Here is a 26,556-nt window from a genome sequence, read left to right as displayed (position 1 = left end):
ATTCTGCTTAAGGAAGGGACTTGAACATGCAAAAATACATACATGAATGCATACAGCTGTGCTACAGGGGATTATTGCTTTTTTCCTTGAAGCTGGAGAATTCGGAAAGACTGTTACCCAGACTGCATTCATGCCAAACTAGAGTAAATATTTTTTCCACGTACCTTGCTGCTTGGTATATTGTATTGATTAAGATGAGACTGATTGTTTAAGTCAGAATAATATGAGGCAGAGATTTTATGAGTATGTTACCTTCTGTTTCAAATGTCTGTTTTTGTCTTCTGGTTCTTGTGTGGTGTAGTGTATTTACTCCTTTTTGGCCACTTGAGCCCCAGAAAAAAGAAGAGCTTCAAGCAAGTAACTGATGGCATGTTTATTTTTTATCTCTATAGCTTCCCTACATATTTTTTGTTTTATAAAGTGTGCATTGCAGCTGTGCCACATTCATTTAGAAAGCTCATTATTACAAGCTGGCTTATAAGGACAAGTAAACTTCTTGTTTTACTGTAAGCTTCAGGTTTATTGGTCTGTGCAGCTCTGCTCATGTGATTGTAGAGGCTTCTGGAAGCACTGTGCTGCAATCACTTCTGTGTGATTGGTGTTACACAGAACCAGGCTGAGCTCCAATGTAGTTCAAATCATACATTTGATTCTTCTGCTGGTACATAATATCTTCAAGAGGGAAAATATTGCTTTCAGATCTCTTTGCCCTAATGGTTAAAGATTTTTAATTTTGAGAGATGCCCCTTTGATTTCTGAAATATTTGTGTTTAAACTGTCTCCTTTCAATTATAACTTCTATTATTTTAAATTTAATCTGTAACTCGTAATCATTATACTTTTCTCCAAATGAGAAACAATTTTACATTGGTCTTCTATTTAAACATTCTTGCATTTTTTACTGAAACAATTAACTAAGACCTCATTGTCTCTTCAAATATCAAATGATTTAGAGTTTTATTCATACGTGGTTGGGTTTCTTATAAGATTTGTTGCCTGTCAAAACTAAATTTTCTCTTGATATTCAGTAAACCCGTTAAAGATTTCCTTTAGCTTGTGATGTAAGCCCCTGGATTGGATTTTATCTCTGCAAATGCTTTGATCCTGTGCAGTGGCATGGTGCAGTGTAGGGCAGTGGAGGAGAGGCAGCTGAAGTCCCCGTGGGCTGCCTTGAGCTCTCCTGCTGTTCAAAGGCTGGAGGGCTCTTGGGGCTTTTGGAAAGAGCTCTTGTGTGCAGGCAGTGTTTTGTGCACTTGGAAATGGTTTGGCTGTGCTTCCTGTGGGTAAACTGAGGCTTCGTTTATCCTCTCCTCTGGGCTCTGTTCACCATCCACTTGCCAGGAAACCAAGAATTTTAGCACATCTTTGTTTTGTTCTATCTTATTTATCTTGTTTCTCACTGGCAACTTCCCCATGTAACTTGGATTTTAAAGGAAAGCTTTAAAACAACTAATCTGAGACTTGATGTTAAAATTAGAGTAAGCTTATCTGTTGTTTGTTTTAAAATACTAATGCTAGGTGTGAATTGTAAAATTGAGTAACAGAATTTCTTTAAATTTCTTCGTAGTAAACATGACCAAACCATGTAGTCTTACTGTATTACATAAAGCAGCAGAGATTAGAAAAGTAACACTTTGAAAAGTGTTTTAGCATGATGTTTACATTATCCCAAATAAACTTAAGTCTGTATGACCAAAGTACTCTGATGGTTCTTTCTGAGGCCATAGCAGTCTGCTTAATAGCAAGTGTAAGGAATACTATGGACATGCACATTAAGACTATTTACTGAAAACCAAATGGGATATGAAAGCTTGCGTAATCTGTAGCCCTGACAATTAAATTTTTGGCAACTAAGTGAAGGTAACCTGGTTGACAAAAGAGAAGCAAAATTTTGCAGTATTTTGAATTTGTAAATTGCATGAAGGTGCTAATTGTGAGCTGCAGGTGCTGACTCATTGGCAGAATAACAACATTTTGCCTTTACTTCAGGAAGAAAGTTATGTAGATTGCTAGGAATGTCAGCCCAAGTTCAAAACCTCTGTGTCTGTCTTTGCTTTTTACTATGAGCAGCTGCTGTAGGCAATGTTTAAAGGAGGCCCTAAAATTTGGATCTGGCTGCTACCATTGGAACTAAGCCCTGCTTATGAAAGCAAGCTTTGGGGAGATGAATTCCTATGAATTTGTGTGACTTTCCCTGAAAATGCACATTTAATAATGTTTGAAACTGATACCCTGCAGAAAGATGTTTAAAACTGAAGTAATACACATTTGTACATTTGTGAGCAGGTTGTGATTCTCCAAATTTTAACTTACTGCACACACGGTAGATAAATATTTAGACATTCTTGTACATTTTGTAAATAATCCAAACTAAAATTTCAAAGCGAGTTTAAACAAAGTTTAGGTTTGCACAGAGGTCTCCAGACACTGTCTGTCTGTACAGACTGGAAGTTCCTCTGAGCAGGATGTGCCTTCTAATAATCCTTTGCATGGCACCTGGACAAACAGCACTTACAAAAGGAGGCAAATACTGACTGATACCTATCAATTAACTGCTAAGGAAGTTATGACTTGAGTGGCATGGCACTCGTCTGTGCTGGGGAGGGAGGTCTAGCAAAACTCTTGGAAATGAGATCAAACCTATGGTGATAAATTCCAGTGCTGCAGGCTGATGATTGATTCTCATTTGAAGAAGTCCATTTATTAGTGGCAATAAAGTTTCAGGTAATGACATGCTGATGATAGTAAATTCCTGAAAATGGACTTGTGAAACTGCCTGATGACAGAGATGTACACTTACTCTAGGTTGTCTTAAATGCACATGTATGTATCTTGAGTCAAATTAAATGTTCTCTGTTAGTCTAAAAAATTTTCTGTTCTGCTCTGCAGTTATGAATTCTGTAAATATTTCATTCAAAATAACATTGTGCTTTTTCAAAATTATGAAATACAGTGGCTTGATTAAAAACACAACCACTCTTGCTTTATGTTTAAACCTCAAAGTAAATATTCAAGTGCCTAAGCTGTGTTGGTAGAAAATCTTTTCTTTACTGTTTTGTCATTTAGCTGCAAAGCATTTTTATTCAGTGTTCTATCTTTAAGCTGAGCAGTTTGAGTGGCTTCCTTTTGTTTTTTCACATGGCAGCTTGTTGCAGTAGTGCTTAACATTTAAAAGAAATTCAGCCTTTTCTTTAAGGAAATTGCTGTAAATTTAAGTCAAGTGTTTTGCTCTAAGCTGCTTAATGCATGGTATAATTAACATGAGTATTCATTTTCCACGTGTGTCAGTAGCAGCAGCTCAGCCTTTACCTACTGCCAAAATGTGTTACCTGAACCGGAGCTGATGAGACTTCCCTGTGTGTGTCTTTAGGAGCAATGCACAGTCAGATGGAATCTCTGAGTGACTCGTGGGTTCGCCTGAAGCACAGCAGGGATTGGCTGTACACGTCCTCCTGCTCATTTGTTGAGTCCGATTTTGATCTCTCAAGATCCCTTGGAGTTCATACTCTGATTGAAAACGCTGTCAGTTTTGTAAGTGGAGATGTGGGAAACTCCCCAGGATTTAAGGAGCCAGAGGAAAGTATGTCCACCAGTCCACAAGCATCAATAATTGCAATGGAGCAGCAGCAATTGAGGGCTGAGGTAAATTTCAGTTGAACAGCTTTTCTTAGTCTTCATGCATTATGCTTACTATAGGAATTTGTTTTGAAAGACTGTCCAAATTCGATCTATTTAAGTAATTTTTCTTTCTTTTCTGTTAAATATCTTAACTGGATCTGGGAACGTTACATAAACAAACTCTAAAACAAAACTGGAAGTGTTCCCTTTTTTAAAAAAATACGTGAAGGAGAAAACAGTGACCTCCTCTGTCCTTACTGATCCAGTTTCCTTTTCTAGGGGTATTAGCTACTTACTCAGTGTTGTTTTTCACCTGCCTTTGTTTTTAGCTCCGTCTGGAAGCACTTCATCAGATTCTGGTGCTTCTGTCAGGAATGGAGGAGAAAGGCTGTGTGCCATTAATGGGCAGCCGCCAAGTGCCAGGATTTCAGTCTTCTTCCCTGCTCACTTCTGTTAGACTACAGTTTCTTGCAGGCTGCTTTGGCCTGGGCACTGTAGGACATGCAGGGGCCAAAGGAGAGAATGTGAGATTGCATCACTACCAGGTGTGTACTGCAGCACTTTCTGCTCTTTCAATAAGCCAGTCATAAAAATGGCTCAATTTCTATGATACTTGTTTGTTTGTTTGGCCCAGGATGGTATCAGAGCAGCCAAGAGGAGTATTCAAATTGAAATCCAGGTGGCTGTGCACAAAATTTACCAGCAGTTATCTGCTACGTTAGAAAGAGCTCTGCAAGCTAATAAGCATCACATAGGTAAGTGAAAAGCAGCTTTGCAAACCAGATGTTCTCTAGAAGTAGAACAGCTTGCATGTTTTCCAAGGAAGACTTTGATATTAGTGACCATATTAGATATTAGAATTCACTGAATTACCTATCTGACTTTTCCCAAAAGAGAGAAATCTGCATTTGTTGGTAGAACCCAGTGGCCATTCTTACCTGGGTAATTTTGGTGTTTCACTTCAAGAAACAATGTGAAACAAGTACAAAATGAAGTATTTCTCCCAGTTATCCTTACCTTAGAGAGAAGATTCTGGTTTGAGATTTAACCTCAGAACATTTATATCACAAACTAGATCTGCCTGCTACTCTTTCTTTAGACAATTTTGACACAGAGTTACATTGAGTTAAAGAAGAACTCAAAGGTTCATCAGAAAGACTAACTCAAAGTGTCTGACAAGACTCACTTTTTCTTTGATAATTAATTAAATTATATTTTAAAATAAATTGCTGATCTTTTGTCTTAGTATTCTTACTCTGAACATCTTACTAATGAAAAACAACTTTATTTTAACCTTAGAGGCACAGCAGCGTCTCCTGTTGGTGACAGTCTTTGCTCTCAGTGTGCACTACCAGCCTGTGGATGTCTCCTTGGCCATTTCCACAGGGCTGCTGAATGTGCTGTCCCAGTTGTGTGGCACAGACACCATGCTGGGACAGCCCCTGCAGCTGCTGCCCAAAACTGGCATTTCTCAGCTCAGCACAGCTTTGAAAGTAGCCAGCACAAGACTGCTGCAGATCCTGGCTATCACCACAGGGTGAGTGTCCTTTGCTTTTGGGAAACTTCATCACTGAACTTATCAGCACCCTTGAAAAATGCTGTGGGAGCTCTCATTAGGACAGTAAGTGTTGCTCAGAAATGCAGAAGTGAAGGGGGCAGGGGAAAGAGCAGTCACCTTATTCAAAAGAATGATGCATGTAAGGCTAACAGATATTTTTCAGCTGTGAGTGTTTTGAACTTGAATAGTCACAACTTTGTGGTCTGTAAACATTGTATTCTGGTAATCCCCACTTTCAGCTTTGTGTGAAAGTGTGTTCAGTTGTGTGATAAGACTTTGTGTTGCTGTGTAAAAATGATGCTGAGAATGTGGGAGTTCCTCAGAGCAGGACATTGTGCTTCTTCCCAGAATATGAAATAATTTTCTGAGCTATAGTGTTCTCTGCTAGACCATGGGGCAGCATGCAAAGTCTTAGCAATGCTAAAATATTTAGTCTTACTTAGTAGAGAGCATACCAATGGAGAAAATATTTTCTAGTTAAAGCGAGAGTATGGTTTGATATTCAGTACATGCATCTTCCTTTCAGTCTTTGTACAACACGTTGCATTTACCTCCCTAATCTGTTATGTAAAAAAGCCCAATAATCCTACACCAAAAAAATCCCCCATAGAAACAGCACCCCATCTTTAGAAATTGCAGTGGAATTAGGATTAACAGAGTTGTTGCTTTTTTCCCTAGAAGATAACGGGAAATTTATCCTTTGACTCCTAAGATTAGACTGTTTTAATTTGTTTTAAAAACAGACTTAAAATAATGAAGAGACTCTAAGTCTGTAGTGGGGAATGAGGAAAAGTAACCTGCTGCAATTATTGTTCCTTAGACCAGCTCTCAAGTACTCTTTCTTTCTGTGTGTGTACAGAACCTATGCAGATAAACTGAGCCCAAAGGTAGTGCAGTCCTTGCTGGATTTATTATGCAGCCAGCTGAAGAACTTGCTGTCCCAAGCTGGTGTGATGCTGATGGCTTCCTTTGGAGAAGAGGAAGGGGAGGAAGGTGAAGTGGAATCAAAAAAGGCAGATTTGAATGGGGATAATGAGAAGAGAGACTTCAGAGGTAATCATCTTACATAATTTCTGTTACAATTCTAAAATGCCAGGAAACATAATAGAAGAAACCACTGAATGCTGAGGTCTTTATCCATTCTATTGTATTTTTGGTATATTGGTTTGTGTTGGGTCATTTTTAATTCTGTAATTAGATTATAGTCATCAAATGATTTTGTGCTCAGTTCAGATTTATATAGAATTGATCCACAAAGCTGCAAGGATAGGAACAGGCTGAGAATAAGAATTACTTCACTGGGTTTGGAATTAGGAAGAGAATATGGTTTTCTTGAAAAATTAGTTGGTGGTCGTTGTGTTTTTCATAAATGTGGTTGTAGGAATTATGGAAATTTCAAACTACAGATAATACAGCTGTTTTCTGGAAATTACTGTGTTTGCTTTGTGTTACACAGTTTTGCAGTCCAAGTGGATGGCAGGAAGGTGACACTACTGTGTCATACGGAAAAATCTGCAGCAAAAGATTTTATGACATACTGGTATCCTCACATAGCTTGCAGTCTCTTGATGAGCATTTTGAATTTTGGTGGAAATTGTATGTGAAGAATTTTTAATTGTAACTTGGTCTTAAATGTACATACGTTTTTGTTCATGCTTTTAACTATCTTCACTTACAAACAATGCAGTGTCTGATGAATTAGTAAGATAATTAGTCAGGAATTAGAATATGAGGTCTTCCCACAGAGGTCTCCCTCCCTTAGCCTGACCCACAAAAGTTTAATGTTATTTTTTTCTCAGTGTCTTGCTGAGGAGCAGGAGTGAGAGCACAGCTTGGTGTGCAGAGCAGGTTGTTCCCAGTAACCAGAACTGCCAGTCAAGGTGTAATATTAAACCTGTAAATGAAAACTTTTACTTCAACTTCCCAGCTGCCCTCCGAAAGCAGCACGCAGCAGAATTGCACCTGGGAGACTTCCTTGTTTTCCTGCGTAGAGTTGTGTCTTCAAAAGCAATTCAGTCCAAGATGGCATCTCCAAAGTGGACAGAAGTCCTTCTCAACATTGCTTCCCAGAAGTGTTGCTCAGGTATGATCATGTCAAAATGTGCTCCATGGTTGCTTTGCATTTCTGTAGTGCAGTTCCAAACACTGAGCCCTGTTAGAATATGAATTATATTGTGAGTGTTCCTAGTCAATAGTTCAAACCAACTGCAGAACAAGTGTTAACAAGTGTTAAGTGATTAACTCTGGGGCACTGGGGGAATGGAGCCAGGGGCAGGTCTGAAGGAGAAGTCATTTTAAGATTATTGACATGTTGTTCCATCTTCAGGAGTTCCCTTGGTTGGCAATCTGAGGACTAGACTGCTTGCACTTCATGTACTAGAAGCTGTGTTACCTGCTTGTGAATCTGGTGTTGAAGATGATCAGATGGCTCAGGTCTTCATATTTTGTTATAAACTTTCACATTTCCTCAAAAAGTCTCTTAAACTTCTAAATGTTTCATAGCTATTCTAAATAGTTTCATAGCTTTCAAAATCCAACTCAAGCAAGGCTCAGTGTAGTTGTTAATCTAAGAACACTAAATACTTTGATTTTTATACCCACAAAGCAAAGTAAAACAATGTAATGTTGCTGTTGTCCTCATGTTGGAGTTACAGTGACCTGAATTGTGTCCCAATGCCTCAGGTTGTTGAACGACTGTTCTCACTTCTGTCTGACTGCATGTGGGAGACTCCCATAGCCCAGGCCAAACATGCAATTCAAATAAAGGAGAAAGAACAAGAAATGAAGCTCCAGGTAACAGTGCTTGTGCTTTATCTTTTGACTGAATGCATCTGAATTGCATTTACTATACATGTTTTGTCCTGTTTCTGGTAGAAGCAAGGAGAGTCTGAGGATGAAGATGAGAATCTTCCCATCCAGGAAGTGTCCTTTGATCCTGAGAAAGCTCAGTGCTGCATAGTGGAAAACGGGCAAATTCTGACTCATGGGAGTGGAGGCAAAGGATATGGCTTAGCATCCACTGGAGTTACTTCTGGGTGTTACCAGTGGAAGGTAGCTTTTATAAATGTGCATTTGTTACCTTCTCTCACATTGTTCTAGATATGTGCTGTGATTTATTCACAGCAGCTGCCTGTGCTTTTCACTGATGACACAGTTCTTGAGTAAATGGCAGTGTGATATTTATGGTTGGGCTCCATGATCGTAAGGATCTTCTCCAGCCTAAATCATTCTGTGATTTTCAGTCCCAAGGGAAAAGTTTGTGACTGCTTTTGAGTGGTGAGATTTGAGTAATTCAACATATGCAGATTGGAGACTCTGAATGTGTATTGTTAGAGGTAATGGTACTTGTCCCTAAGGTCCACAGTCAGCATGCATGTGCAATTTTGCAAAACTTACCTACTGAATTATGTAGATTTAGGGGTTTTGTTTTTTTTTTTTTTTTTTTTGTAGAACATTTCACAAAGCATGTTGTTTTCTGCAAAAAGACAGACAACAGTGTTTAACAGTGTTTAATACATCATTTGGAGGGATTTTTTAATGGTTTTACTACATAATCTTACTGTTTTTCTCATTAAAAGCTTCAGTGAAAGCCAGTTAAAAGTAGACATATGTATGTGTAAGGAAGGTTTTCAGTGCTCTGTGTTGCAGTGTGTGTTCCTGACGTTTTTCCTTGTGTGTTTGTTTTGCTGCCAGTTCTACATTGTGAAGGAGAATCGGGGCAATGAGGGCACCTGTGTGGGAGTGTCTCGCTGGCCCGTGCATGACTTCAACCATCGCACTACCTCAGACATGTGGCTCTACAGAGCCTACAGTGGCAACCTCTACCACAATGGAGAGCAGACTCTGACTCTGTCCAGCTTTACCCAAGGAGATTTCATCACATGTGTGTTAGATATGGAAGCAAGAACTATTTCCTTTGGTAAAAATGGAGAGGTATTTAACATCAGTTAGTTTTTTGGTGGTTTTTTTTGCAATGGTAATGTGGCTTGGATAAGCATGAGAGATAAAACATGGGGCACTTTCAAGTACTTAGAAGGTTTATAATGCAGATACAACTTTTTCATGTTTCATATTTTACATGTCAAGGTCTTCTAAGATTGAGGAAGTTTTGTTTTGTTTTTTCCCTAGGAGCCAAAACTAGCTTTTGAAGATGTGGATGCAGCTGAGTTATATCCTTGTGTTATGTTCTATAGCAGTAATCCAGGAGAGAAGGTAACTTAGATGTTCTTCTGTGGAGGTGTTTAGGCTGGTATAAAGTCAATATTCATCATAGCAGCCTGTATTTGAATTACTGACCAAAACAGTGTTGCTAATACACAGTGGTTTAACTATTGTAATCTATTATATATTTAAAATGTATTTTACTATTTAGAATAGATTTAAAGGCTTCATGTTCTACACAAAAAATTCTATTCCCCAAAAACCAGGAAGAACATAGCATTAGAATTTCTAGATAGTCTTGTGTGAGAAAGCATGAAATACGTAATTTCAGCATCCTTGAATCTGAAGTATGGAGGTTTTGCTCATTGTTAAGGTGGATTTCCTAGTGATTCGAAGCAGGGAAAAAAAAGACAGTGCTAGTAATTATTTCTATTCAGCAGGCAACTCCAGTATTAATAGGAAGAACTTGTTGAGGTATATTGAGAGGATAAACTGTTCTCTTCACACAGGTGAAGATCTGTGACATGCAGATGCGTGGGACACCCAGGGATTTGCTGCCTGGGGACCCCATCTGCAGCCCTGTTGCTGCAGTGCTGGCAGAAGCCACCATCCAGCTCATCCGAATCCTGCATCGCACTGACCGCTGGACACACTGCATCAATAAAAAAATGATGGAAAGGCTGAACAAAATCAAAACTTGTCTTAAGGAGGCAGGTCAGAAACTGAAGAAAAGTCGCTCTGTTCAAAGCCGAGAAGAGAACGAGGCGAGGGAGGAGAAGGAGAGCAGAGAGGAGGAGAAGAGCAAGCACGGGCGGCATGGGCTGGCCGAGCTGTCGGAGCTGCAGCTGAAGATGCTCTGTGTGGAGGTGTGGCCCGTCCTGGCAGTCATTGGGGGAGTGGATGCTGGCCTCAGAGTTGGAGGCCGATGTGTCCACAAGCAGACAGGCCGACATGCTACCCTGCTGGGAGTGGTGAAGGAGGGCAGTACCTCTGCCAAGGTCCAGTGGGATGAGGCAGAGATTACCATCAGGTATGCTCATTTCTTGTTCCTTTCACTGTCTGGTGGTGGTGGTGGTTTGTGGTGGAAATGCTCAGAAGTGACCTATCCTTTATATTAGAGTCATGCTGATCAGTCACTTCAGGTGTAGACTTCAGTGGTATTGAAGTCGATGCTTGCCTTGAGGTAGTGTTCGTTCATTCTCCCAACTGCTTCAAGGCTGGAAGGAGATGCTCCTTTTCCCACCCATCTTGCAGACAAGCCTTCAAAGGGAAAGCACCTGGGAGTAAGCTGAAATGAAGCTTCTCTGAGCTTCTTGGTGCTCTCACACCAGCTACATGTGTTTTTGTGTGGAAAAGATTTGATTAACTTAGTTTCTTCTGCCTATATATGAAAAAGTCTTTTGGAGAAATTGAGCAGGGATTTTTTAAATTTTTTTCCCCTGCCTGTTACAATTATGTGCTGAAATAGCTGAGGTCACATCACTTTTCCAGCTGTTTCAGCATTATGTCTGTTTTGTCCTCACTTTGAGTAAATATCCCAAAGTGCAATTGATTTAGTTCCAGATAGAAATTCTTTCAAGTATGCCCATGTGACTGCATAGCCTTAAAGTAGCAGTATCCTTAAAATAATTAGAAGCTTTATTTGAATGATGTGGAACAACACTTGAACATAAGCAAGCTTTTGATAAAGCATTTGGTTAGGTTCATTTTATACCTTTTTAATTAAAACCAGTCTAAAGCTTGCTTTCATCTTTAGACAGAAGTTACATAAGATGAGAGAAATTTCTGAGATAATAAAAGAGAGATTTAAAAGTCATTTGTCTGCTGGATGTATGGATAATACAAGGTGTGTGGAAATATAGGCTGGTGAAATTTTGTCCTGCTTCAAGTGAAATTTAGTCGTGTCACAGTCCTAAATAGTACCTTTTCAAAGGTCCGTGTCCTGGCCAGGTGATCTGTCCTGACACACCGAGACAGAATTGTCCTGAGTTCTCAGTCGTTTTCTCATGATAGTGAATAGCTGAGGTCAATCAAAGCTTTTCCTTAATGTTTGAAAGTTTTCTTTATAAGCTTTTATACCTCTTAAGATTCAGGAGTGATGTTAATATTTACGTTTGGATAGTTTTTCTTAACAAAAGTCTGTTAAAATAGTATGTCCAGAGCCTTTGTCAGCACAGAATGGATAGCTTCTGTGGGGTTTCTGGGTTTCAGTGCTTGTTGAAAATCTGTGTGTGCTTGTTGAAAACCTGTGTATGCTTGTTGCATTTGCTTTGAAACCATATCTCCCCATTTTCTGATCATAACCTCATTTTCCCCTATTTGGATTTAATTTTTAGAATTAGTTTGCTTTATTAAATAAATTTTACATCTTATTTGCCTACATTATTTCCTGTACTTTCCTCTTGTCTCTCCCTCACTTGCTTTTTCCTGTGTCATTCTGATCTTTATTAAAGCTTCCCAACTTTTTGGTCGCCTAGTGATACTCCATTGTATAATCTGGAGCCCTGTGAACCACTGCCTTTTGATGTTGCGAGATTTCGTGGGCTGACAGCTACTGTGCTGCTGGATCTTACCTATCTGACTGGCATTCATGAAGATACGGGAAAGCAAAGCACCAAGAGACATGAGAAAAAACACAGACACGAATCTGAAGATAAAGGGGAAACGGAGCAGAAAATGGAGGGTGATGTTGGATCAGACACACGATCAGGCCAGAGTGCCGATGATAACAAAGGACACGGTGCTACCACCTCTAAGTCGGAAAATGAAATTGTTTCCTTCTCTTTAGAGCCATCAACACTAGGTATGGAATCCCAGCACCAACCTGCTGAAGGAAGGAAGAAGAATCACGAGCACACCCCACGGAGTCACGATATAGCGCAGACGGAAATCCGAGCTGTGCAGCTGTCTTACCTTTATCTCGGAGCCATGAAGTCTCTCAGCGTTCTCCTGAGCTGCAGCAAGTACGCTGAGCTGCTGCTGATCCCCAAGGTGCTGGCAGAGAATGGGCACAACTCGGACTGCGCGGGGTCGCCGGCGGTGGCCGAAGATGCGGAGCTGCGCGCGGCGCTGCAGTTCCTGATGCGCCACATGGTCAAACGCGCCGTCATGCGCTCCCCCATCAAGAGGGCGCTGGGGCTGCCCGACCTGGAGCGGGCGCAGGCCATCATCTACAAACTGGTGGTGCACGGGCTGCTGGAGGAGCAGTTTGGCGGCAGGCTGAAACAGGGTACGTTCTCCACGTGAGATTGCTCCTATTAATTTCAATGACAATGCCAGTAACATGCTCTTGTGGGTTTAGAGTGGTTGTACTGCGGGGGAATCTTCATCCCACAGAGAAATTCTGCAAAACTCCATTTACTGTTCTATAGATATAATGCTGATTTTTCTGCCTTTTTTCTGATTCCTTATCTTAATTAGAAGTGAATGTATATCAGTCAGAAATAAGAGTTTTTAATGTCTTTAATACTTTTAGAAATGAGCAGTACTGTATGTACTTGTCAGAAGGTTTGCACTTCTTCTAAACCAACAAAAAAAAACCGCTTAAAAGTGCTACTTGCACATCTGAGCTAAAAATAGCTTTATAGTTAATATCTGTATTTTTATATCTAAGACTTCTCCCCCTTTTGTCTGTTTTAAGAATAATCCAAGCTGTTACAACCATAAATCTGGATATCATAAACTTTGATTATGTAAATGGTTTGTTTGCTATTTACCTTGCATCTCTGTGAGAACAGCAAGAGCTCCTGGACTGATTTCTTTACCATGAGTTAGTGGCAGAATCTGCACACCCCTTTCTTTCTCTGGGGTGAATTCTAAATAATTATAGTTATTTTTGAAAGTAAAAAGTTTAGCCATGGCTACTGTTTTGATCTACACAGTTATATTAATGTTGCTGTAACATCCTTGTTTTTCCACTGTTGCAGAAGTGGAACAACAAGTAGAAGAAGGTGATCAGTCTCAGCAAGCCCAAACACCAGTCACCACCAGCCCTTCTGCTTCTAGCACAACATCTTTCATGAGCAGCTCTCTGGAGGATACCACCACTGCTACTACTCCAGTAACTGATACAGAAACAGTTCCAGCATCAGAATCACCTGGTGTGATGCCTCTCAGTCTTCTAAGGTGAAACACTCTCTCAGCCTGTGTGGTTCTGGAGGTGGAGGGAGCCAGCTGCGTGCTTGATGTACAATATACATCTTTAGCTGCCTAAGCCTTTGCAAATGCTGCCAAGAACCTCTCCTGCAGAGGGACACCGTTTAAATGTTACTTGCAGTGTTTGTATTTTTTATTAGAAATATATTAAGAAAGTTCTGTTCTTTTATAAGAAAGATGTTATAGCTTTTGCTATACATATATATAAATGTAATATCTGAATTCTTTAAGAAGAAGAAAATGTTCTCCCTAAGTTGTCCTTCAGTTCTCATGTTTATCTGGTATAGTTCAAATTGTACATCTCTGAATTTCTGTATTTTTCATGACTGCTTGAGTCTCAAACTAGAATTGATCTTGGTAGGTAACATCCTGTAGAGTTAAGATGTTTCAGCTTACCCTGACATACTGAAATGGAAGATAAACTACTGAATTTGCAGAGGCAGTTTGTGCTGTTGTGGGAAATCTGCTTTACCTTGCATAGAATACTTTTCTAAGTTTATTAATTCATAGAAGTTTTGCAGACATCTTTTGATAAAAGTCAGAACAGTGTTTTCATACTAGGACAGTGAAAATAAAATACTTACCTAATTTATTAGTTAGCCTGAGTTCTGAACAAACCATGGAAATGGAAAAAGTGTTTATTTATCTTTTATCTCCTAGGACAGCTCCTGGTCTCTGAGGTGTTTTTTTACTGTCATGCTTAGAATTTAACTGTACAGATAAAGTTGGTAGGAATGAGCCTCAAAGTATATTGTGTCTTACCCTTACTAAATTCAATTGCATCAAGTAGGATTTGCCAAGTGCAAACTGGATGTTCTTCTTGTGTCAGACATTTTCCAGCATGGTTCTGTTCAACATAAATGTTTATTGTTCTTTTTCAAGGCAAATGTTCTCCAGTTATCCTACTACAACTGTTCTTCCAGCACGACGTGCTCAGACTCCTCCAATATCTTCTTTACCAACATCTCCTTCAGATGAGGTTGGAAGGAGACAAAGCTTGACCTCTCCAGATTCCCAGTCTGCAAGGCCTGCCAATCGCACAGGTAAACTTGTCAGGGAATAGAAATGGGACAAGTTAGGAAGGTCACAGGAGCTCAGGGATTGTGGTTTAAGAGATGGAACCCCAACAGATTCTTCTTAAGGTGAACTAACATGCAAAACATTGTTGAAAACTTTTTAGTTGTTACCTTAGGAAAAAAACCACAGATTGTATAGCTGTAGATATCAAGCAAACAAAATGAGTTTTTAAAAGGTATGGATTAGATACAAAAACTAAGTATAATTGGTAACTGCTTCAAAATGTTCATCTCGTTTGGGCTTGATTCCTTGGTTGTGTGCTGCTGGCAAATGCAGTAATTTTCTAGCTTTTGTTAGATCACATAGCACACAGAAAACAAGAATTTATGTATTTTATGGTACATGCACCAGTACTTTTTATTCTTGCCCTTATATCTGTGCTATTAGTTGGGGAATTTAGTGGTTTGTGTGTTACTTCTAGTCATGATAGTATATTCACAACAGTGTTTGTTAGTGCATTTCCTCTTCAGTGATTGGACATCACCTTAGTGGCAAGTCATAAAGAAACTCTGGGTTTGGGGCAGTAACTGACCTCTTTAGAGTCCCTTGAATGACTCTGAACAGAAATACAGCTGTCATCCACATCAAGGATTTTCAGATACATTCCCAGCTGAGCTCTCTTTCTGTACCTTGACAGGAGTGTATAATGATCTTACCATTTGGGAATCTCAATGATTTGGACAAGGATCACTTTATCTAGACTACCTGAATATAGATCAGATAGATAATTTGATACAGGTCAAAATGAAAGCAATAGAAATTGCATAAATAGTTCTTTGCATATCAGCAGTATCCTGCTTGATCAAACAGAGTCAGTAAACACAATCTATGTTACAAAGAAGAATGAACTCCATCTGCTTTTGTTACAGAAAGTATCTTACTTTGTGGAAAGTAATTGAGAGAAAAGTTGAGAGTATTTATTTCTTTTGTTCAAATTGATATATCAGACTAAGGTGCAATAAAGGAACACTAGAGAAAGATTGATGTGTTTTACATTTATCATTTTCTGTCTTTTCAGCTTTGTCTGATCCAAGCAGCCGACTTTCAACATCCCCTCCTCCTCCTGCCATTGCTGTTCCCTTGCTGGAAATGGGCTTCTCCCTCAGGCAAATTGCAAAAGCTATGGAAGCTACAGGTAATCTATAGCTGTAATATCAGTTTTACTGGCAGACTGGATATGCATGAAACACTTGTTTTCCAATAGAATACTTAATTTTTAAGTAGTATAACCATATCTGTGGAAAAACAGATTGCTTTTTTGGTAACCATCAGTGCTAGAACAGTTCCAGAGTGTGGTTTTCTTTTCCTCCTCTCAGGTGCCAGAGGTGAAGCAGATGCACAGAACATCACAGTGCTGGCCATGTGGATGATCGAGCACCCTGGAAATGAAGATGATGAGGAGCCACAGCCAGAGGAGTCTGCAGAGCCACGGCATGGGGCAATCGCTCCTGGCAGTGGTGGGAAGTCTGGGGATCACTGCTATTTGCAGTCTCCAGGTGATATCCCTTCTGCTGATGCCACTGAAATGGAGGAGGGCTTTAGTGAGAGGTAAAAGAATTTTCTTGTAATTGCTTGCAGTCTGTTCCTGAAATCGGAAATCTCACAAATTTGTTGTTGCTGACAGAGAGTTACTTTGTAATGCAGCTTTTGAATTTTGTTACAGCTTGAGCAGAAGCAAATGTGCAATTAAATTAGGTGTACATGGTGCATTTATTTTCCAGTGCTATTTGTATGCAGAACTGGGAAAGAATGTAACTGAGCATCTTTTCTTCACTACAAAAAAGAGAAGAGAAAATGAGGGCTTGTAGTTGCATTTTAGCTGAAAGACCAAGTAAAAAAACAAAATTCCATTAAATTCATGTTTTGCCAAATTCATGTATAAGGCCAAAGGTGAATTGACTCAGCCGGCAGCAATAGAGATGATTTTATTTCTTTGAAAGAAGAGAACAAGCTAATTTAAGCTGATAAATTAACTATTTAAGCTACTGATTAACCTATTATAAAATGAGTTCTCTCAACATTTCTGCTGTGCTTAGGCGCTCTGGAAGATCAAATAGATGTTGATTTTGCTGCATCTACTTTGTTTGAGGTAACTCTCACAGTCAAAACAGTATACATGTGCTCCTTGAAACTGAAGATTCTTGAATTCCAAATTCTTTTCTTTTTCTTCCATTAAAGAAAGGAAGAGATGCTAATGGATATGACTTAGTTACTGTATGTGACTGTTTAAAACTTACTGTGACTCACTGACTGCACTGCTGTAGCCCAGATAACCTGGACCATGTGGACAATGCAGCTGCAGCAGCCCCTCCCTCCCGAAGTCGCTCGGCTGTCACACGGAGGCACAAGTTTGATTTGGCTGCCCGGACCTTGCTGGCACGTGCTGGTAAGAAACTGAAGGAATTCCGAGGGTTTGCTTAGCCAGGAAATGAATGGGAGGGGGACTGGGACTTTGCATGGCATTTAGAAAATGCCTTCTCATGTGTGTGCCTATTTATATTTAAGAGTTTTATGTGGTGACAAGTAGATTGTTTAGCAGAAGAGTTGAAAACAAAAAGGAAATTGGAAGTACAGCCACCAGTCTGCCATGGAAGTAAAATTCTCCTTTGCTGTTTCTCTCTTCCCACCTTGAGCGGGGTTGTACCGCTCAGTGCAGGCGCACAGGAACCAGAGCCGCAGGGAAGGAATCTCCTTGCAGCAAGATCCAGGGGCACTCTATGACTTCAACCTGGATGAGGAGCTGGAGATTGACCTTGATGATGAAGCCATGGAAGCTATGTTTGGGCAAGACCTGGCTAGTGATAATGAGATTCTGGGAATGTGGATCCCAGAGGTACTGGATTGGCCTACCTGGGTGTGTGTGACTGCAGCAGGGGCTGCTTTAACTTACTGCTTTTTGCATGCTTATGTTTTTAAATTCAAAGTAACGTGTATGCTTAAAGCCTGTTTGAAAATACCTTACAAAGTGCCAGAAGTGCTTCAAATCATCTTGTATTCTGTAGTAGCACTTCTGGATTAAGAATAGCGATTTCTTGTGTTTCTTGCTCTGCACTTCCACATGCAGTTTTCTTGTCCTTCCCCTGAAAGATAAGAACAGAACTCATGGTTGTTCTGATGATACCAGTTAGAAATCAAGTCAGTTTTCCAGATGGCTTAGCTGTGTGAGATAACAAACCCAGTTGCAAATGTTTCTTCTCCTGCTACTGCTACCTGTAGCAACACAATTTGCACTTAAATTGATTTTTCTTAATTTAATCCTTACAATTGTCATGCATTCCATTCTTTGGGAAGGATGTGGTGACAGCCCTCACTGAACTGTTGTATAGAGCACTAAAAAAAACTGTTGAGATGAAAAACTAATATAACAGCAGCACTTTGTTGATATTTGGATCATCCATGTCAAATTAGACAATCAACCCATAAGACTTAGCTTTTTGTCTCCTAATTATGATGCTACCTAGCTCTGATATGGAAGCAAGTTGCAGGATGCATATTTAATTTTTAAGAGAGCTTGTTTCACTGAAACATCTCAATGAAATTACTGACTTAGGACAGAAAGGTGATTTTGAAAAATTGACTTCATATTGAGATAAAACCTTGATATTTGCTGGCACAAATGATAACTTTTGTGGCCCAGTAAATGTAAAATCTGATTTTCTGAAAGCAAAAAAGGACTTTTTTTCCTTTGTTAGCTCTAGTTTCAGACAAGTTCTGAGGAGAAGCAGATACAGTGTTGAACATGAGAGGGTTACAATGAAGTTACACTGTCAAGAATTTTTGAGTCAATCTAACATGAAACAGGGAATTCTCTCCTCTAAAATGTTGCTTCCAAATGTTTTTCCTGTTCTGAGATGGTCTTCCTGATGTTATAAATTGTATGTTCCTGCTTTGCTGTTGTGCAAGTCAGCCTTATAAATACCACTGAGTGACAGAAGTGTACAGGGACGCCCACCCCAGGATCTTGGCATGTTCTGTATCCAAGGCGCAGACACGCATTCTGCACAAATAACACGTGCAAATCTTGCTGTGCAGCACGTCTGTGAATCTGAGGACAGAGAAGAGGTGGTGGTCTGTGAGCTGTGCGAGTCCAGCGTGGTGAGCTTCAACCAGCACATGAAGAGGAACCACCCGGGCTGCGGGCGCAGTGCCAACCGCCAGGGCTACCGCAGCAATGGCTCCTATGTGGACGGCTGGTTCGGCGGCGAGTGCGGCAGCGGCAACCCCTACTACCTGCTGTGCGGGCTGTGCAGGGACAAGTACCTGGCCCTCAAGAGCAGGTCCAAAACTGCCGCCTCTGAAAGGTACAGGAAACTCCACTGTTCACAGGCATCAGCTCCTTAAGGGTTTGATATAAAAGATGAGAGTTCCTAGTGGGGTTTTCTGATACTTAAAGTCATTCTCTGGTGTTCGACAAATGTGTATTTAGGAAAAAAAGGTGTCCTAGTTTCAAAGACAAGTGTCTGCTAAAAAAGGAAGGGGCCTCTCTTTGAAATGGAGAATGTAATCCCCGCCTCCAAATTATTATAGTTTTGAAATTAAGGGGCTATCAGGCAAAGATATGGGAATAGGAGTAACAGTTCCTTACTAGGAAAATTAAAATAGAAATACAGTATTACAAAGAGGAAACCCAAAATACTGACTGAGTCAGAATACAACCTGACACCCCATCAGTCAGTCAGGGTGTTGGTAGCAGTCCCATTAAATGGTGGCTGCATCCTCCTGCAGTGACAGATGTGGTTCAATTGAAGCAGTGCTCCTGTAGAAGGTGCAGTTTTCCTTCAAAGGTCCAGTGATGATGTGGAAAAGTCTAGTTTTCCTCTGGAATCCAGTGGAAAAAGGCTGCTTTAGTGTTCCAAATCTCAATTTTTATCTAGGTAGGAAATGCTTGTCTCCATCTCCTGGGGTGGAGCATCTCCCAATGGGATGGTGTTATTTTATCAGTCATACAGTGGGACTTAGTGGTCCATTAACAGAAGATATCTTCTGGAGGAAGGATGGGGTGAGGAAAAGATAAAGATGATTGCCCCACCTTGTTTTAACAGATGTCCCATTAGTAGAGAATATCTCCCACAGAGATAAGGATCACTGCCTTACCTGGTTTAACAGATGGGGATAGAATACATACTTTTGGTCACATCCTTTATTGCAACTTAAGATAAAAGGTTGATTTGATGTTTCTAGTTTTTAAATTAAGAACAAGGAATAATTTCTTGGGATGTTGTCTCCTTTGAAAACTCTTTATCAATTTGTCTGACAATTGCAGTACTTTTTTCCATGGACCTTTTACACATTCGTGGTGTGTAGTACTTCCCCCTTCCTCACATGCTTCCAGAAGTCATTTTATCTGTTTCTCTGTTACTATGCTTTTCTGGAATCTTTCATAAATATATGTAAACCTGAAAGTAAAGTTAGACTAAATAGGGAACCAAATTTGAAATTGCTGTGTATATTTATCAAATATTAGAGCCACTTAGTAATTTTCTTTGTTATTTTTTTCATACAGGTACAAAGGCCAGGCTCCTGATCTGATAGGTAAACAAGACAGTGTCTATGAAGGTAAGTTTTTAAGTTGCATGGATTTTTTTTTTCTAAGAGGCACTTTCATGCAAATAAACCTGAAGATCTGTTTTAAAATCTCTTCCTGTTAGATACAGTATTTTACTTTTGGGGATTTATTTAGTTCAAATCAGGAAAAGAGATCAGTGACTTTTTTCCCGTGTAAGCAGCTGAAAGGGCAAACACCTAACTTGGGCTTGATAAGGTTTTGTGAGATATTACATCTAAAAGTGCACATACAAAATTTTGTGTTCAAATATCTTTCTTCAGCTGCCTTTGTGGAAGAAATTAATTAGTGTAAGTTCGTGTTCCGTTAGTCTTGCTCTTAATTTTCCTCCCTTTGTCCTAGTTGAGAGCATCCTGAGGGTGGCTTTCATTTTAAACAGATTATTTCTGATATGTGTAGAAAACCTTGCCTGGGTGCTTCTGTGATTATGGTTCTTTCTGTAGCTCCTGCCATCACAGCTGTTTGATTTATCACATTTGTCTACTTGAGACTAAATGAGTGCTTCAGTACTTAATGCAAGTCTGTCTGCTGTAGATCAGACGTGTTCTGATTCTGCTGTGTGTGGAGTGAGACAGAGCAGACAGATCAGTGAATATAAACTGTCAATGGTTGGCAAGCAAAGGAAGTGTCTCACTGAATTGCAGTTAAAGTGTTTTTTCCTTGTTGTTTGGGGTTTTATTAATTCTCTGGCAATGAAAAGCAGAAGCCTAGGTGTTCAATTATAACCCATGGACTAATGCATGCTTTTTTGATAAATAGGAAGACCAGAAATTTCTGACATCTGTCTTTACCATTCAGTCCTTTGGAGTACACCCTTGTTAAAATGATTTAAAGCACAGCTGTGTGCCTGCACTCTTCACTGTAGTCCAGGTTTTGGGGCTGTCTTGTGCTGTATGATGCTTGTGATGACCCCTAATGTCTGTGTTTTTAATGAGCAGCTAGTTTGATACTTGAGAGAATCTTCCATAAGGCTTCCCTGCAGTCTAAAGATCAAGCTGAATAGAGGGGGCAAGAACAGGACTTTGTTTTTCTGATTTACTTTGTTGTGTCTACATCAACATCAGGAGATGAGTTTGCAATGCTTCTGTGCTGAGGATTACAGTACACATTTCTTATCTTCTACTGTTTGGTTTTTTTAATCAATTGAAATTATTCCATATGTGAGCTTTTGTAACCAAGTCTAATTTCTCCAATTCTAGAAGACTGGGACATGTTAGATGTGGACGAAGATGAGAAGCTTACAGGAGAAGAGGAGTTTGAGCTGCTGGCTGGGCCTCTGGGGTTAAACGATCGGCGCATTGTACCTGAACCTGTCCAGTTCCCTGACAGTGACCCCCTGGGGGCTTCAGTTGCAATGGTGACAGCCACCAACAGTATGGAAGAAACACTGATGCAAATAGGTACATTTGAAATCCGTTTCATTTAAAGAAAGAAATGATGATAGTAACAGCAGCAGCAACAACAATAATGATAACAGCCATCACCATCTCCTCCCCTTAGTAGTGGGCTTCTTCTAGAGGCAAGGCAGGAACAGCCTGACAGTATTTCCTGTCTGCCACCATGAGGATGTGGAGACTGGCTCTGAATTCTCCTTTTATTATAGGGAAATTAGAGAGAGCAGTATGAGGCATTATGCATTGATAGGGTTGAATTTTGCCAATAGAACTTGTGATCATAGTCCAACAGTAGATGCCAGTGACATATTTTGCAGAACTCAGTGAATGAATTTAAGTTGGGGCTTTAAAATAGTCCCCTCTGATGAAAAAGGGAATCAAAGGAACTTAGATTATGTTAGATTGCTCATGTCTCTTTGGAGATAAGGAATAATTAAATTATGGGGTGTATTTCAGGAGTGTATTTTCCTCTCAGGCATTATTATTGTAGTGTTGTATGTATGAAATACTGAAACATTAATAACTTAGGCCCACTTTGCTTCTGTGCTTACTGCTATATGATAATGTTTTGTTTTTCTTTAAACACTAATGCAAATCAACATTATTTCCAAGGCTGTCACGGCTCAATAGAAAAAAGTTCTTCTGGCAGGATAACCTTAGGAGAACAAGCAGCTGCCCTGGTAAATCCACATGACCGTGTCATGGCTCTCAGAAGAGTGACAGCTGCTGCCCAAGTGCTCCTGGCAAGAACCATGGTTATGAGAGCTCTCTCACTTCTATCTGTCAGGTTTGTGGCATCTTTGGCAGCACTTCCCCCTTTCCTTCTGTAACCAGTTCTGTTTGACAAGGTTGCAATTCCAAACTGACTGGGGAAGCAATTCTCATGTCTGTACTTATATAATAAAGTTCTGTCAGTTTTGTTCTTTTGAACCAAGGGCTCTGATATCAATTTCCACAGTGGTTCCAGCTGCAGCCTGGCAGCTGGCCTGGAGTCCTTGGGATTGACAGACATCCGCACTCTGGTCCGTCTGATGTGCCTGGCAGCAGCAGGGAGGGCAGGCCTGTCCACGAGCCCATCCACAGTGTCCAGCCCCACAGAGAGATCCAGGAGCATCCACAGCAAAACCAGCAAGCCCATCTCCTGCCTTGCCTACTTGAGCACTGCAGTTGGCTGCTTGGCATCAAACACTCCCAGTGCTGCAAAACTGCTGGTGCAGTTATGTACGCAGGTAGGACTTTAGGACTTACTTGAGACTCCTCTGATTATTTGTGCTTTTACCTTCTCAGCTGGGCTGAGACTGCCTTCAGTTTGAGGATCTCCTTAGAGTTCTTTCTTATGGGTTTGCACAGGGATATATTTGATTGTTGTTAAAAAACAAGTAACTGTACATGTCTTTACTGAGTACTCTTTTCAAGTGGGGAAAATGGATTGTGCTTTTTCTGTTCATAGGGTTTTTCTGTTAATGCTTTGATTTTTTAATTGAGTCAATTCTATGTAAAGAACAGAAGAAAAGGGAAATCTGTAAAACTATGCACAATTTGTGGTACTGAAAATGTTTCTAAATTTGATCTGTTTGTTCTGATTATTTATCATTGATTATTTCTTTTCAGAATTTGATTTCTGCAGCAACAGGTGTGAACTTGACAACAGTCGATGATCCAATTCAGAGGAAATTTTTGCCAAGTTTTTTAAGAGGAATTGCAGAAGAAAACAAACTTGTCACATCTCCAAATTTTGTGGTCACTCAAGCACTTGTAGCGTTGTTGGCCGACAAAGGGGCCAAGCTGAGGCCAAACTGTGATAAAGCTGAAATTGAAAAGAAAGGTATGATAGAGCTTTGTTTTAGAATATTAATCATTAGATCTTCAGTTCCTCATTTGTATGTAAGGGTGAGACTTGCTAGAATAATGTATAAAATATTCTTTTTAAAATGTACAAGACTTGCTTTTATCAATGGAATGTTACAGTTTATGACACACACGTTACTTAGAAGTAGAATCTTGTTCTGTAATTGCATCTTTTACCACTTTAAAATATAGTCTGAACATATGTGTATTTGAAGCCATAGAGCTGGGACACTGAGCCTGCTTGTACCTCCTGAGGAAATCAGGGAACATAACAGCTGATTGCCACTACCAAAGTGCTGCACTGTGTCTGAGGCAGAAGTCTGTGCTGCCTCTGTTCTGAGAGGTCAGGGAGCCACCAAGCAGCAGCTGTGCTTCCCCCCAGGCTGCTGCTGGGATAGAGAGGGAAGGACAGGTGACACCAGCAGTGGCAGGTCTGTCAGAGGAGGCTTTTCCTGTTTACAAAGCACTCACTCTTTGAGCAGCCATTTTCATATGGTGGGATTAAGGGTATTTGGAATTCTATTGTTAAGGTCCTTTTTGTGGAAATGGAGCTGGGGATATTTTGCTCTTAGTACCAGAGGAGTGTATTTCACATGATGGCAAGGTTTTGCTAAGATGCTTATTGATCTTTCTGGAAATGCTCACTGTGCTCATGTGTGTACTCATCTAGGCATCATGTCGCTGTTTTGTCTGAGCAGGTTTAATTGCCCATTTGTATGCCCATCCTTGCTATGATCCCTCTGCTGTAGGCCCTCTGGAGCTGGCGAACGCGCTGGCCGCGTGCTGCCTGTCGTCGCGCCTGTCGTCGCAGCACCGGCAGTGGGCGGCACAGCAGCTGGTGCGGGCGCTGGCCGCACACGACCGTGACAACCAGAGCGCGCCGCAGACCCTCGCCGACATGGGCGGCGACCTGCGCAAGTGCTCCTCCATCAAGCTTGAGGCCCACCAGAACAGGGTAAGCAGGGAAAAGGAAATAGTGTCGGTTTACAATTGCACTTTTACAGTTCCACTTAATTAGTTAGTGGTTTGTCTGGAGTCTCTTCTGTCTTCATTCAGAATAAGAATTAAAAATACACGAAGGAAACAGATTTTCTCGTGTTCAGGCTTGGTTGTTTATTGAATCTTATACAAAGTACCGAAAGTTCAGTAACACTTCCAGCTAGAAGCGAGCATGAATCCAGCTAGCTACAAGGTCTCTTAAAGCTAACCAGTCCAATGGGCATCTAACATCTGTATTATTTATACTTTTAACCCAATAACCAAATTCCCATGACCCTCAGTGTGACACTAACTGTCCAACCAGAAACTAGTACCTGAAACCATGAAGCAGAAGGAAGATGAGACACTACCCAAAATCCTCCATCTTGTCCCTTGTATTATAAAAACCTCATTCAGCATGTGAAATCACCTACTTCTATTTAACTACACATCCATGATTCTTAACTCTATCACTCAAATTTGGAAGCCTTCTTCAAGGCTTCAGGTCTCTAGGGGGTCAGTGTCAGAAAGCATAGAAAGCTCAAAAAACCCAGGTTTTTGGGATCCAACACACTGGCTGAAATGATTTCTCGCCGCAAGTAATTTTTTGGAGATAAAGTTATTGCTCGATCTAAGTTATGGCACCTCTGATACGCAAAGATGCTCGGCTTCTTTGAGGCTTCAATTGTCATGAAAATGTTCTCATGAATATGAAGATATTCAACATTGTATATGAAGTCAGCAAGATCACTCTGAATATTTCCTTAGATGTTAATTTACCATACCTTTCCTGTCATATCAGTTAACATATTTGTGCAGTCTTCTGTGCAATAGCTGCTTGTGGAGTATGGGGCTGTATGAAATGTGACATCCCAATCAAGCCTGCTTAATTGCAGTAAATAGTGCTGTAAAAGTAGAGAAATAGATCTAGTTTGGTTTTTACAGGGTATTTCAATCACTGTCTCATTGGTTAGTGTTTGCTCAATATTAGTAAGCAAACATACTCGAGTTTTAAATCTCAGTTTTGCCAAGATTATTTTGGTATTTGTAGGTCATGACATGTGTTTGGTGCAATAAAAAGGGACTTTTGGCAACAAGTGGGAATGATGGCACCATCAGAGTGTGGAATGTGACCAAGAAGCAATACTCATTGCAACAGACCTGTGTGCTCAACAAGCTGTAAGTTGATCCTTTACAACAGCCAAATATTTATTTTAAGCTGTAATTGTGCAAGATAGTGTAGGGTTGGCTGTTTTCATTATCTCCTGCACTTAAAATCTCTCATGCTTTTTCTGTTGCCGTGTTTATGCTGTGTGGCATGCAAAATAAATTAAATAGCTTAAAACTGAAAACAGAATGTAAACATCAACCTGGTAAGAGTCTATATAAAGAGATCATGTTAATGCTGTTTCAAAACATCCTTAATTAGTTGATATAAGGAGACATGGCTAAAATAAAAATGGAATGGGAGTGTCATGTAGCAGAAAAGTGAATATCCCTTCAGTGGGTTCCTGTGGACAGCTCCAGAATATAACATGATAATTGCAAGTCTGGTCATTTGATTCAAGTGTGAAAAAATAATTTTGACTTCTGAGATACAGAATCTAAATGTAATTCTCTATGACCATCTTGGAAGTACTTTTTTTGTCATTTGGGTGTGTCCAAAAAAGAAGAAAGGAAAAGGAAAGATTAAAATGTAATTCTTCAGTGAAGCATAGGTGAGTTGAACTTGGAAGAATGAAGAAGCAATAGTGAACTACCAGGTTGTTCTGTGACAATTTTTTAGTGGTTGGCTTAGTTTTTGTTTGCTTTCTGCTGTTAAATGTGGCCTCAAAAGTAACAACCAGAAGGGTACAACAATACTATAGCCTTCATTGTTTTGGTACTAAAGGCAGTAAAAACCAGGGCTGTTGTGTATGATCTTAGGGGCAATTAAAGGTATTCGCAGTTCTGTTAGAGTTAGGCAAGGCAGACTTTAAAATGGAGTTTTAGAACAGTGTAACAGGATTGTAACATGAGGAAGAGTTTAAAGTACAGTTGATAGCAGGATGTGCCTTTTCTATTTCTTATCCAAGCTATTGTTTCATTTAATGATTTCCCAGAAGATTTTGCCATTGCTGAAGATTTAAATTTGAGAAATAAGCAGGTAAAGGTAAGAGTTTCCGTTTGAAACCTAATGGGAAATTTCTTGGAAATAAATAGTA

General features: G+C 40.0%; 1 protein-coding gene across 1 annotated transcript in view; it reads left to right on the top strand.

Moving 5' to 3' along the window:
• HERC1 (HECT and RLD domain containing E3 ubiquitin protein ligase family member 1) overlaps nucleotides 1-26,556 on the top strand; it is an 82,917-nt gene that overhangs the window by 38,184 nt on the left and 18,177 nt on the right. The window contains 27 exon segments of the mRNA XM_079317759.1: nucleotides 3,371-3,642; nucleotides 3,948-4,163; nucleotides 4,253-4,373; nucleotides 4,918-5,155; nucleotides 6,036-6,229; nucleotides 7,104-7,259; nucleotides 7,503-7,609; nucleotides 7,859-7,969; nucleotides 8,051-8,227; nucleotides 8,870-9,109; nucleotides 9,305-9,388; nucleotides 9,847-10,367; nucleotides 11,791-12,566; nucleotides 13,264-13,462; nucleotides 14,375-14,535; nucleotides 15,588-15,704; nucleotides 15,886-16,117; nucleotides 16,834-16,955; nucleotides 17,203-17,423; nucleotides 18,602-18,870; nucleotides 20,073-20,125; nucleotides 21,332-21,532; nucleotides 22,139-22,313; nucleotides 22,485-22,755; nucleotides 23,138-23,351; nucleotides 24,124-24,329; nucleotides 25,404-25,531. Of these exon segments, the coding sequence (XP_079173885.1) occupies nucleotides 3,371-3,642; nucleotides 3,948-4,163; nucleotides 4,253-4,373; nucleotides 4,918-5,155; nucleotides 6,036-6,229; nucleotides 7,104-7,259; nucleotides 7,503-7,609; nucleotides 7,859-7,969; nucleotides 8,051-8,227; nucleotides 8,870-9,109; nucleotides 9,305-9,388; nucleotides 9,847-10,367; nucleotides 11,791-12,566; nucleotides 13,264-13,462; nucleotides 14,375-14,535; nucleotides 15,588-15,704; nucleotides 15,886-16,117; nucleotides 16,834-16,955; nucleotides 17,203-17,423; nucleotides 18,602-18,870; nucleotides 20,073-20,125; nucleotides 21,332-21,532; nucleotides 22,139-22,313; nucleotides 22,485-22,755; nucleotides 23,138-23,351; nucleotides 24,124-24,329; nucleotides 25,404-25,531 (5,782 nt within the window).

This window comes from Erithacus rubecula (genome assembly GCF_903797595.1).
Source record: "Erithacus rubecula genome assembly, chromosome: 14".
In the NCBI taxonomy this organism is placed as follows: Eukaryota; Metazoa; Chordata; class Aves; order Passeriformes; family Muscicapidae; genus Erithacus; species Erithacus rubecula.
The sequence above is the reverse complement of the archived record's forward strand: the minus strand, read 5'-3'. Positions and strand labels throughout refer to the sequence as shown.